Source organism: Gallinula chloropus (genome assembly GCF_964237585.1).
Source record: "Gallinula chloropus genome assembly, chromosome: 3".
NCBI classification, from domain to species: Eukaryota; Metazoa; Chordata; class Aves; order Gruiformes; family Rallidae; genus Gallinula; species Gallinula chloropus.
In genome coordinates, this window is record NC_140087.1 from 97,696,427 (window position 1) to 97,708,931 (window position 12,505).

The following is a 12,505-nucleotide window of genomic DNA, read 5'->3' on the forward strand; positions in this document are numbered from 1 at the left end:
GAGGGAGGTGGATCTCTCATCTCTCATGAGACCCCACCTGGAGTACTCCATCCAGCTCTGGGGTACCCAGTACAACAAAGATATTGAGCTGTTCAGGTGGGTCCAGAGGAAGGACAGAAAGATGGTCAGAGGGCTAGTGCACCTCTCCTGTGAACACAAGCTGAGAAAGTTGGCCTTGTTGACTCCGGAGAAGAGAAGGCTCCAGGGAGGTGTTACAGCAGCCTTCCAGTACCTGAAGGTTAAAGCTGGAGAGGGATTATTTCCAAGGGCATGCACTGACAGGACAACGGGCAATGGGTTTAAACTGAAAGAGGGTAGGTTCAGGTTGGATTAAAGGAAGACATGTTTTTTTTGGGTTTGTTTTTTTTTTTTTGAGATGATGGTGCTGAGGCACTGACACAGGTTGCCCAGAGAAGCTGTGTAAGCCCTATCCCTGGAATTGTTTAAGGTAAGGTAGGTTGGGACTCTGAGCAAGCAGATCTAATGAACAATGTCTCTGCCCACAACAGGAGGGTTGGATAGAATGACCTTTGAAAGTACCTTCCAATTCAAGCCCTTCTATGATTGTCTGAAATTAGGTGATAAAACTTGGGTGGTTTCAAGAGCTTCTGTAGCACACACCCCTTTCCAGAACTAACCACCGCTTCAATTCCCCCCTGAATCTGCATTATTTCACCCACACAGTTACTATACCTGCCAGCACCATACCCTGCCTCTGTTCTAAGAACCAGCTCATGTGGGGTTTCGATTTAATGACATTTGCAACACTACAGAAGCAATATTAGCCTTATAGGGAAGGATTATGCCTCCCGAATTTCCTGCGGTTCAGTTAACATATAACCATGTAATTCATGGGCTATATGCTCCCAATATGCATTCTGCCCTCCTTTGTAAAAGGCTCAACACTACGTGCTTATTTTGCTTCCAAATACTGCTTAATGTTGACATATAATTAGACGAAGTTATCATGAAAGAACCTTAAAATTCCCATCCAGTACAGAACTGCAGCTAGTTTTCTTCTTTCAAGATTATTTCTCAAAAAAGTCCATCTTAAGCTTAAAGCTTTTTTCCTTTTCCTTTTTTTCTTTTTCAAACGTCAGTTTTAACCAGCCTCCTGCCCCTCTCTTTGGTTACCCTTTGGCTATGGAAACCTGTCTTGCAGTGTGAATGATAGAGAAGCACTGATGAATTTTTGTAATATTAATCTGATAAAATTGGAAGACAGACCTTTAACTAATAGCATGCAATAGAGGAGAGGGATTTTTGCAAATTCTTAGCTACTGTCTCCCAGAAAATCTTACACAAGCCAGAAATTACCGGAAGCTATCAGTTTCCTAAATGCAGGCATTTATCCACCTCAAAGCAAACTGCCTTCACAGTTCTCCCTCAGAATATAAGGGATGCCCTAGAAACAACTGCAAAACAAGGCGACTAGATTTAGTTTTGATGAAACCATTGCGTCATCTCACCAATATTGTTAAAAACCATTCCCCCTCCTTTTTGGAGGCACAGCTACTCAAAATAACTTGCATCTACGTTAAACACTACTCTTTCCTCTCAAGTTTAGGTGTACAACGTGAGAGGCATATGTGCTCTCCTTAGCAGTATGGTTCTGGAGTATAGCAAAAGCAGGACAGTATGCTGGTAAGAACGATTCCATTAAGAAAATCTGAAAAGTAAGGATTACGGTCCTAAGGCTTGCTGTTTTCTACAAAGCTGGGAAAAGTGGACACAAATTACGGGGGGAAATTACTCCTTCCTTAGAAGACTGATTTTAAAAATAAAGTTGTAATTTTGTCATCCTAGACATAACAACAGAGACAGTAAAGCCAGGGGGAAAGCATCTGCGTCAAGTTACTTGAACTGGCAATACCATTAATTGGCTTGTAAAAAGCGGCAGATCTTCCACAAGCGAAAACAGAAGGATAACACTTATTAGTATCTTATCAGCCACTAACTGGATGAAAGACTACACAGATGGCCAGTAGTACAAAAGTCACATCCAAATTTTGAAAACAAAGGGAAGCTCTACAGTTTACAGCCAGGGATTTCCCTAAATACATAACAGAGGTAGTCTAAGCTGATAATTAAGCCTAGTTTTCTATATAAGCTTGGTTTTCAAATTGCTGAGATCAGTTCTACTCTGTGTCTCCTACACACAGAGCAATGACCATGGTGTAAAAAACGGACAGCAGTACTGAACTCCCTACGACCTTCAAAAGGCATCATTAAGAAGAGACTGAATCGTAATTACAGCTCAGCCTGCTCACTTTTGAAGGGTTTAACTGCACATTCTCCAATTTGCTTATCAAGATTACTGAAACTGGTCGGGGAGGCTGAGCCAATTCATGATTACAAGAAGATTGCGTTTTCAAAACATCTTCCATTCCACTCACGCAATGTCAATCTTCAACAACTTTAAAAATGGAATTACTTTATTTAAAAAAAAGTACTGTCAAATATATGTTAAACATTTCTCCCTTGTGCAACATACAAGATGCAACATTTCTTATTTAAAGGCCAGATGGCACTGCATTCACTATTACACTGTTAAACACTGTTCTTGAAAAAAAACTTTCAAGTTCCTTAACATTCAGTTTTGCCATTTAGCAAACAGCTGTGATTAGCACATTGGCATGCTCTACCTACTCAAACTCTGTAAATATTACTTGGCATGCTAAATTCAGATAAGCCAGTGAGAGCTTTTAATACTATTTATATCAGCCTAGCCAGACCACCTACAAACACTCCTCCTTCTATGTATTTGCAAGATAAGCCTCCACATCGCTTTTGTTGTATCATGTAAGACCACATTTTAATCAGACATTATTATGCTAAACCTTAAAACAGAATTACATTGTCTTGTTCCACACAATTTTAAGGGCATTCTCCATTCTGTGTGATGCTACCAGTTGCATAATCTATACTTGGGGCATCCTAGGAAAAACATGGTGAAGGACTGGACAGGAATACATTCTGAGAAATGGATTCTGGTCTGCTTCTGGACTACCTGCTTCAAGCACATCATCTCTGCCCATAAAGACCTTTTATTCTCCAGTTATTTCTATTCTGAACAACATTAAGTATTTTGAGTTCAGAACTTGCTGGAAATTTCCAAACATCTAAAACTAAGCACACATATGCATTAAAAACCAAACCAAAGCAAAACAACCAAAACCAAAACCAAAACAAACCCAAAACTGAAAACAATCAACCAAACAACCCCCAAAAAACAACCACCGTGCTCAGTGATTTCATTTCCCTAACACGAAATCTCTTGGCATTTGTCATTCCACACACTCTTAAAAAACATGCCTACAACAAATCTTTCCATAAAAAACCACTCCTAAGTGCAGTCACTTTTGCTCTACTCTTGTCATTACGTATGCTGTCATAATGAAACGCATTCCTCAGCATTCTATCTGCTAGCTGCAGACATTTAGGAGGAAAATGTCTCTGCTTACCTGGTAGTTCCCTTTCAGTAGTAAGGTCCACACATCCATTCAGCCTGCTTGCAGCTTGGGGGTAAACCAAACTCATCAGTCACTGGCATCAGAAAAGTATCTTTCCCATCTAGAGAAATTCAACCCTTCCTACATCAAAAGTTTCTAAAGCTAAAATAAAGCTATTTTACTTTCTTGTGTCACAGATTGTGCACTTCTCTGAGAAAGAAATGGGGGGGAGGAAGACTGTGAATGATGGGGATACCACAAATCATGGTATTACTATGATCTTTTATTGAACACTCATGGTTTGGAGATCATGTCCAAGTAGAAAACCATCTGTGCCATTTAGAGCAGGGAGGGGGCAGGGGGAAATCACAACTCTGTATAGTACAGAAAAGCTTTATTTATTTGCCATGCTAGAGTCCAGGCAGAGAACTTCCGTAACACACTCCCTGCCAGTCAGGAATAATTTCATACTTTAAAAAAACTTAGCATCCAAAAAAATAAAAAAAGGAAAAAAAAAAAGAGTTTATCATTCCCAAGCACAGGCAAGCCTGATGAAAAAAATGTTGAAAGCTACAGACTGGGTAAGAGTTTGATGTTTGGTGACCTGATGGACAGCAGGCCTTAAATCCCCTCTAGGCACAGAGGTGAAGCTCAGCTTCTTGCCTCAGCCAGTAAAGAAACTTGTTGATTTTGTCGTCCCAGCAGAGTTTGACAGATAACTGTCTTTTTCAAATACACATTTCATGCTGAAAGGACTGGCTTTTTGGCTTGGGACGATTCCTTGCGAAGCACCCATCTGAGAGTCCAATGCTAGATTAAACATCAGACACACACATAAAAGGCTTTCCAAAGAAGGTACCTGGACTTCACTCAAGCCTAAAAACCACAAATAAATAAACAAACATACAAAGCTGACACAGTCTCTCTTCTCTTTCTAGACCTTGCACCATGAGAGCACCGTATGGATCTCTAATCTTTGCTGGTGAAAAGCCAACATCACAGTGGGCTGGTGGTAGTGGGGAACTAACCCCAAAGTCAATGCTCAAAACGAACCCACATGGACAGAGACAGTGCTGGGGACAGACAGACAATAGATTATTCAAACTCCTGTGAAGTACAGCCTAGGAAGCCGTCAACACAAACACCCTGATTTACCCAAATACCCTTACATACAAACATAATTTCAGTTAAAAGTGTTTTTTGGGAATGACACAAGTAAGGAAGTATTACAGATAAACCCTGGAAGCAAGTGGAAATGCCTAAATGCTACCTACTCTGGGAGGAACAGGCTATGCTTGCTTGTTGGGCAGCTCTACTGATAGACACAGTCCTGCAGAATAAGCAAGGAAATTAGACGCACGCTCATTAGACTGAGAAATGCCGTAAAAGACACTCCCGCTTTCAGCTTACATTGTGGAACTTGTTTCTCAAAATGGTTCAACTCGCCAACAGGACAACTCCTGCTCCAAGCTGCACCCAACTAATTATTAGCTAAAATATCTCACACCCATCAGCATTCACTGTTTTACTCCAGACAACAACCACACAAATTAAAAGAACACAAATCACAGCAATATTAAGACGTCTGTTACCAAGTCCTAAACCAGTGTCACACACCTTTCTAGCACACCCTAAAACAACACAAGAGCTTGAAAGAGGAATGCTTCAACTAACAAGGGAAAACTTCCAGCACATACCAGCACTGGATAAGCAAAGTGAAGTGGTCACACAAGAAGAAAAGTTGGCATACACCAAGTATGGCTATACACAAGCAAGTGGAAAGACAAAAGGTTCAAGGGACAGCTTGCTTATGTTCTTCAAATGTCCGGTTGGGACTTTTAAAAACATCCCTTTTGGCAACACAAAGAAAAATATAAAAGGTTTATGCAGGAGAATTCATAATGGCACAGGAAAAACCTTACAGCAATTCTACATACCAGTGGCTTGAACAAGGTCAGACATGGTCCTGGGACAGTGAATCTGAACACTGATACCTCATATATCAGGCTGTTTGAAAAATGAATACATGAGGAAGACACGCTTCTACTAGTGGCTCACCACAAGGCGGTTCAAGTTCATTCTCTGCCATTAGGAAGAACTTCTCAACTAACCTTCAAAGTACTGCTTCCAAAAGGATTTGACATTGCTTTCGTTGCTTCCCCATTTAAGACAGTAGGGCAAATGTGCAGTGCCACAAGATTTGAAGTAAATCAAGAAAAAAAGCAACAAGAGAGAGACACTAAATACATGCTGCTCACTGTGCTACATGAATTTGAGATTACACTCGCTGTAGTAGACAGTTTCCCAGACAAAGAGTGTAGGACCATAAGAATTTAGGATGCATTTCCCCAAGTTCACACATACTCTAGTGGCCAGAAGACCATCAGCAAGCACGGGGGCTTCAAGTTTTTTCCCGAAACAAGCCCAACTGTAGCAGAACAATGACCAGAATATGCTTGTTTGCTCACTATTTGACATACCATATACAGAGCGCATATATATAAAATCCAGCCTATTCCATCCAACACCACCATGGATTATTATCCAAAGCACACAAACTCCAGTAAGGCATTTGCAAAGCTATCCAATCACCTCTAAGAGCCTTACAGGCTCTGTTCAGCCAGCAAAGCACAACTACTTTTTCCCTAATCGAAGCATTTTCTGGGTCCCAGAGCAAGTGCAGACGGAAACAAACAGAAAAGGAAATGAACAACACAGTAGAGAACCTTTGGAGAAGCCACAGAGCATTTCACTGGTTTTAACCAAAGACAATGAAGCCAGCTGCACCATCAAATTCACTTGCAATAAATGATGAAAATTTTGTGAACTAAAAATGAAAAGCACTTGTTGGTAGCCAGACCAAAAAAAAGAACCAAACCCCCCAAAAACCCCAAACACAAACAAACAAAAAATATTATTTACTGATCTGATGCTAAAAATTTGATAAAAAAAATCCCTCCCAACAAACCTAAGGAACAGTTACATTTTGGGTAGACACCACATGAGTTTCCCTTGCATTACATTAATACTCTTCCAAGTTGGAAAGCATATGTCTTTTGTACAAGCTTACCATCCATTTGCCAGTTGCCATATTCCCACCTATCGCAAATACCCAATGAGCCCAAAACAACAGCCCCACATATTTGTCTCTGCTTCTTTAAGCATACATCTGATTGTGGAATTTTCTACCAATGAGATTACAGTGTTTCTGTAAAAATAGAGTATTCATATTCTAGATAGCTAACCTGGAAGCACTTCCCACATCAAAGCAGGCCTGTCAGACCTAATGTCCAGCCCTCCAGGAGAACTCACCAAGACCACCAGAACAAACACATGGCTCTTCCCAAAGCAAGTGAGGGTCCCTGGTTTTTTAGCTTCAGTATTGGGAATCAGATACAGCTTTGAGGGAAGACAGGTTACACTGCTCTGTTCTACAACAGCTCACGCAGGGCTGAGAAAGTATCACAGCATTTCCCTGGACTGCTTAGGATCAAGAACAGACCAATTTTTACCTTTATTCTTGCACAGCTCCACATATTAACATCTCTACAAATGTCTGGTATCCCTGTTTTAGCCAAAGTTGTTTCGAGTCATTTGCTCCAGAACAGAGGCTGTTGCTACTCACGCTACCAAATGCCTGGCAGAACAAGCAAGAAGCCAGAGCCACCACAGCCAGCAACCACTGAGGGAAGCCAGCAGCCTGCCTTTAGCTACTGTCTGCAACCAGCAGTCCAACTCATACTTTGGGAATCGTTTCAGCTTGACATGACTCTTGTATTTATTTTCAGAATCAGGCAGGATCCCAAGTCTTTACCCTTGGTTTTCAGTAACCGCAAGGACTGAACAAGCCTGTTCTTAGCTGCCAGCGCTGCAAAAAGCTGCATGAAAAGTTTTGTGAGATTTTAGAGAAAAGGAGAAAAGTCACAAAAGCCCCAGCCCATGCAACTTGTAGGTAAGATTTTGCCACAGTCACTGGACGCACATTAGCTGTGCCTGTTGGTGCTTGCGGAAGGTTTCAAAAGACATTTTCCACTTCTGTTGCTGCTGGAGTGGTGCCAGCTGACAGCTTTCATACCCATGGGAAGTGGCTAAAGCAATGCCAGTCTGAACTTGACTACAGAGCACGAGCTCTTAATAATAAGATCCCTTCTGGAGAACTCCTTTCTTCAGATGCAGTTGGGTTTTATTGTCAGTGACTGCGCTGACTCCCCAGAGAATCCATGTTAGAAATATTCCACATTATGAAAGGATGTCCAAGATTAATAGCCCTCTACTGATACTCAAGACTCAACAGCTGAGTTACTGTAGTTTTGTGGAGAAAGATGGAAGTAGTTTAGTACTTAGAACAACAATATGGGCAAGGTAACCATAAAGGCAAGTGCAAATTAAAAAGAAAAACGGTGGGGGGCTGGGGGGGGGGAAGCCAGAGAGGAAAAAAAAATCTAGATAACAATCAGGCATTGTAAGAAATTTCACATTCTCTAAAACAGTTTCCCAGCAAAAAGTAACAAGCTGTAACTTTTCCAACTTAAAGCACAAATATCTTAAGTTCTGTGAAGGCTATTCCTGAAGTTGAAATCGCAAGTTAGATTCTTCAGCCTGGAAAAAAAAGCACCTGAGCGTATAGTAGAAAATTACAAAGGTATCGATGGCAGATCAAGTGCATAGGGATCAACCACTCGCTACCTCTTCCAATACTAGGAATCATAAGCAAGGTAGGTAAAGTTAGGCTCAAAAAAACCCATCCATCAACAGACCTGGACAACTATTTGCCAGGGCAGAATAATACTAAACATGGCTACAAAAGCAGAAGCAGAAACTGGATGAGCACGTGGAATTGGGCTACCAATTAGACAAACCAAAATCCAAAGCTCAGTAAATCCTTTGAACCAGAAACAGTCAGGGGACAGAAAGTAATCACGCACACATTTTCTTCTTGATCCTCACTAGGCATCTACTTACTGCAACTGTAGAAGGAAGTTGAGCTAGATGAACCTTTGATCTGAACCAGCACAGCCATTCTCACACCTTCAAGTGAGGAGGCATGGAATTACCTCTTTTCCTTCAATAAGGAAGCAATACCCTTCTCTCTCCAAAAGTGAAAGAGATTTCCCTTCCTCTTCTGCAGGTATGGATGACAGTTTCAGTCAAAATGAGACAGATAAACTATGTTCACTTACTTTACCTTCCATGTGTCTCCACTTTGGGAGTCTGTCCTTGCAAGCCTGCCCTACTTTCCAGAGTTAACAAACACCTTGGAAGCTTATCAGATTTCATCTGAAGAGCTGTTCCATGAGTTTTCATCTCCACAGCTCCCACTGGCATTTTTTTCAGAACCACACTGGTCCTGTAAGTAGGAAATGTCTAATTTCCAATCTGATCAGAGCCAGGTTTTACCCTTCTGTTCTTGTGGCAACATTGTCTCGTTTTGAGCTAAGCTGCAAGCCATCTGCCATATTCACAACAATGAATCAATAGTGCACTACAAGCAAAAGGTCAGATCTGCACCACCACAAAACACCTATTTAATTTTGCACCTAAAAGTCCAAATGACTGCAAGTCCTGGAAAACAGAGTCAAAACACACACATGCTTCAGGTTCTGCATTGGCTTGCTTACATCACATGAAAATGCAAAAGGACTTTTCTTAAACAGATCCTTCAGACTGGAAAGAACATAAAAAATAAGCACAGACCTGTAAATAACTTTATAGGTATATTACATATAATTATGCAAGTTATTTATGCAATAGGCGTAACAATAAAGAGAAAATTAATTAAAATAGTAATAAAGTATAAAAAACTTACTTCCCAATGTTTTCAGGTAGTGCTTGCAGAGAGATGTCATTTACTGAAAGACACGTTAGATTCTGTAATTCAGGAAAGCTTTCGGGCAACCTGTGGAGATATTAATTCAAATCAAGGATTTCCAGCAGTAGCAATCAAATTCATGTAATACATACTGGAAAAAAGAACACGTAGCAGAAAACAAGAGTCTGTTTAGCAAATATACACAGAGGGAGGCATGCCCAGACTCCAGCACAACTCTCAGAAAATTCTAAGGAACATAGTAAGGAAAAAAACAAAGAAAACCAAAAACATGACTTAGAGACTTTAAAGTTTCTTCTGTGTCAAAGAACAGGTAACATCCCTGACTCCCAGCCCCCAATTTGCAACTTTAAAAACTTTGAGAACATTTCAAGCATTTTTAACAAATTTAAAAGTCAAACAGGTTGGGTTTTTTAAAGTGTTTTTTGCTATCATTTTCCTGTATTACCTAGATGGTAATATAATCAACTGAATTATTTTTATTCAGATTTCAGTTACACATGTGCTTACAGCGTGGCCATTTTGTCAGCTCACTCTGAAGACAAGGTTCCACTCCAATGCATCCATAAGCAAAACATTCTTGAAGTTTCCAAAGCCTTTAGGTTAATCACCTGGTTGGTCTTCTGCAAGGCTCAGCTTCTCCTCCCACATACACATACCAGTCACTACTTGGTTTGCAGTTGCAGAGACAGAGTGGTGTAGAAGGGGCAATGAGGTAGAAGATGAGAAGCCCCTGTCCCAGCCATACGATTTCTACTCAACTCCCAAAGCATGCAACCTAAATTCAAGCTGTAGCATTTGTTTTGGCTCCTGCTCTCCCCATCACCCAAGGCAAACGGTATGACCTGTAGGCCAGAGTCTCCAAAATGTGAACGTCATTTAAACTCTATCAGGTTTAATACTGGAGTTACATGGTCCGGTTCTCTTTTGGTCAGCCCTGAAGCAGACAGGTAGTTGGACTAGCTGATCATTGTAAGTCCCTTCCAACCGGAGCTATTCTATATAGTTGAGCTACTGTAGCATATAGGGGACTTCCAGTCTAATTTACAATAAATGCACCTGCTCTTTATTATTATAAACCTGAAATCATCTGAGAGCAGCTGGAAAAACAGTCTGCCAGCCACTTTTAATGCTTCAAGTTCATCAATGATTAAGTTTGACAATGAGGCAACATAGTGTATTAGTGGTAGGACATTGATTGGGAAGATCTCTGACTGGCTTTTACGCTTAGAGGAAATAAGGACAAGAATCAATGGCTAAAAAAAGTTCCAGGATATCACACAGGAAAGGAAAGCACTAATAGATTTTCCCACTGTGCCAGGGCAAATTAGTACCAAAACCTATATGTAAGGTAGGTTTATATAGGTAAAACTGAAATTCTGGATCTCATCACAGAAAATACCTGGCAACTGTGTGTAAACAGCTGCTAGTATCTGTGTTTTCTAACTTAGTAAACTGCTTGGCATGATGTTTCCCAGGACACACTTCAGAGCCACTATATCAAGCGTTTTTAAAAATTTCCTTAAACTGTCAGCAAAGAGAGATCTATTTTAACACTGTTAAAAAGCCTTTAAACTCTTCTGTTAATGCCCCTCAGCGGTAACGTGCTGTACAACTACAGTTTGAGGAAACACCTAACTCAGGCCTCAGGCTTTAATCAGCACACAAAATGGAGAAGGGCACCTAGCACACTACTACAGACAACTTGATTTCAATACCACAAGATGCAGCTCTGAGCTTTAAATACTGCATACCAATGCCTGGGAAGAAGCTGTTTGGTGACCCTCACCGCTCGTGTACCTAAACATCAGTTCAGCCTCAGTTTGCTTTGCTAGATTTTTGTGGTATTATTGTCCTTGCTGTATAAATGGGCTACAGAGGCACAGGGATTAAGATCACAAGTGTCCCTTTGATGCTCAGAGATGTGTCTTTCCAGAGAACTCAGGCCACACTATGGGCAATATTCAAAGTACACTTCTGAAGAATCTCAGCTGCACACGTGGGAGAAGCCGTCTTGCAAAGCCACCGGAGCGGCTTAAGATATCACAGACACTCTCCTGTTTGTTCGCACTCCTGCACCCCAGCCAGCCAGCTAATCCTGCAAGTACTCCTAGCCCGTCTCAGTGCAAGGCAAAGCAGGCCAGCGAGCACCCACTCTGAATACTTTGGCTTATGTGACTTGCTCAGCACCACAAATGAGCTTTGTGGCACCAGCTGGTTTAGGAAACTGTTCTCCAAATAGTATTCAAAGGCCTTAACTAGCAGATCAGCTCTTCCTTGCTATCTGCAGCCTCATCTCACTAGATAAATTCCAAATTCTTCAGCAAATGGAACAGAGAAATGTAAACAAAACTCCTGTACTAAAAGCAGGCTAATCCCCAAACCCCAGCTCAGCAGAACAGAGACCGGCGGCAGCCGCAGCAGCCACCGACATCCGAGTGCATTTCTGCCACATGTTACTGCATGTCACTGTGTCCCAATTGATGGGAGGGTGATGAAACGGCTAGTCCAAGCTTTAATCATTAGTAAAAGCCATTATCTGCAGTGGCTGATATAAAGTCTATTCCAAATCATCAGGCACCTGGGCTTGTGCCAATGCATTCGTGCTAACCATTGCCTTATCTCTCTCAAGTACGAGCACGAGCACGGCTTTCCTACGTATTTAAGGGGAGGAGTTAAAACCATTTAAGACTATCAGATTTACATTTTTCCTGGTTGGCTAACAAATTTCATCCCCTCCTAGAAAAGATGCACATCACTCTTTAAAGCTGAACTTTTGCTGCAGTCCCTGCCAGAGACAGACACTGTTGGCAAGGTTTCATAGAGATCCTAGAGATCACAGAGATCACAGTTTTTAAGGGCTTATTTAAAATTGTAATTGTTACAGCAAGATTGCAATTCTGGTATGGCAAGTACTAAGAAGAAGGTGGAAGTTACCTAGTCAGTGGATTCCCACTGAAATCTGCTACCTGTAGTGCTTTGCAGTATGAGATGCTTTCTGGTATTTCAGGAATATCTGCAGAGGAAAAAAAGAAGAAAAAAAAAAAAGGAAAAAACTTGTCAACAACTTTACAGCATCTACACTGAAATTATTGCCTCATTACATTCAGCAACTTGCTACTGGAGTTATCTTGGTATCTTTCAAGACATTTCAACATGCAAGACTGCTTTGTATCCAAGTGCTTTGTATCCAAGTACACAGCTATTGGGGCAGAGCCACTTTGTG

At 41.1% G+C, this 12,505-nt stretch overlaps 1 protein-coding gene across 1 annotated transcript in view; it reads right to left on the reverse strand.

Annotated features, from left to right (window-relative positions):
- Window positions 1–12,505, reverse strand: part of LRRC1 (leucine rich repeat containing 1) — a gene marked incomplete at both ends in the record, with an annotated part of 72,393 nt that overhangs the window by 26,311 nt on the left and 33,577 nt on the right. The window contains 2 exons of the mRNA XM_084262441.1: window positions 9,259–9,348; window positions 12,217–12,295. Coding sequence (XP_084118567.1) covers window positions 9,259–9,348; window positions 12,217–12,295 — 169 coding nt within the window. The remainder of the gene's footprint in view (window positions 1–9,258; window positions 9,349–12,216; window positions 12,296–12,505) is intronic.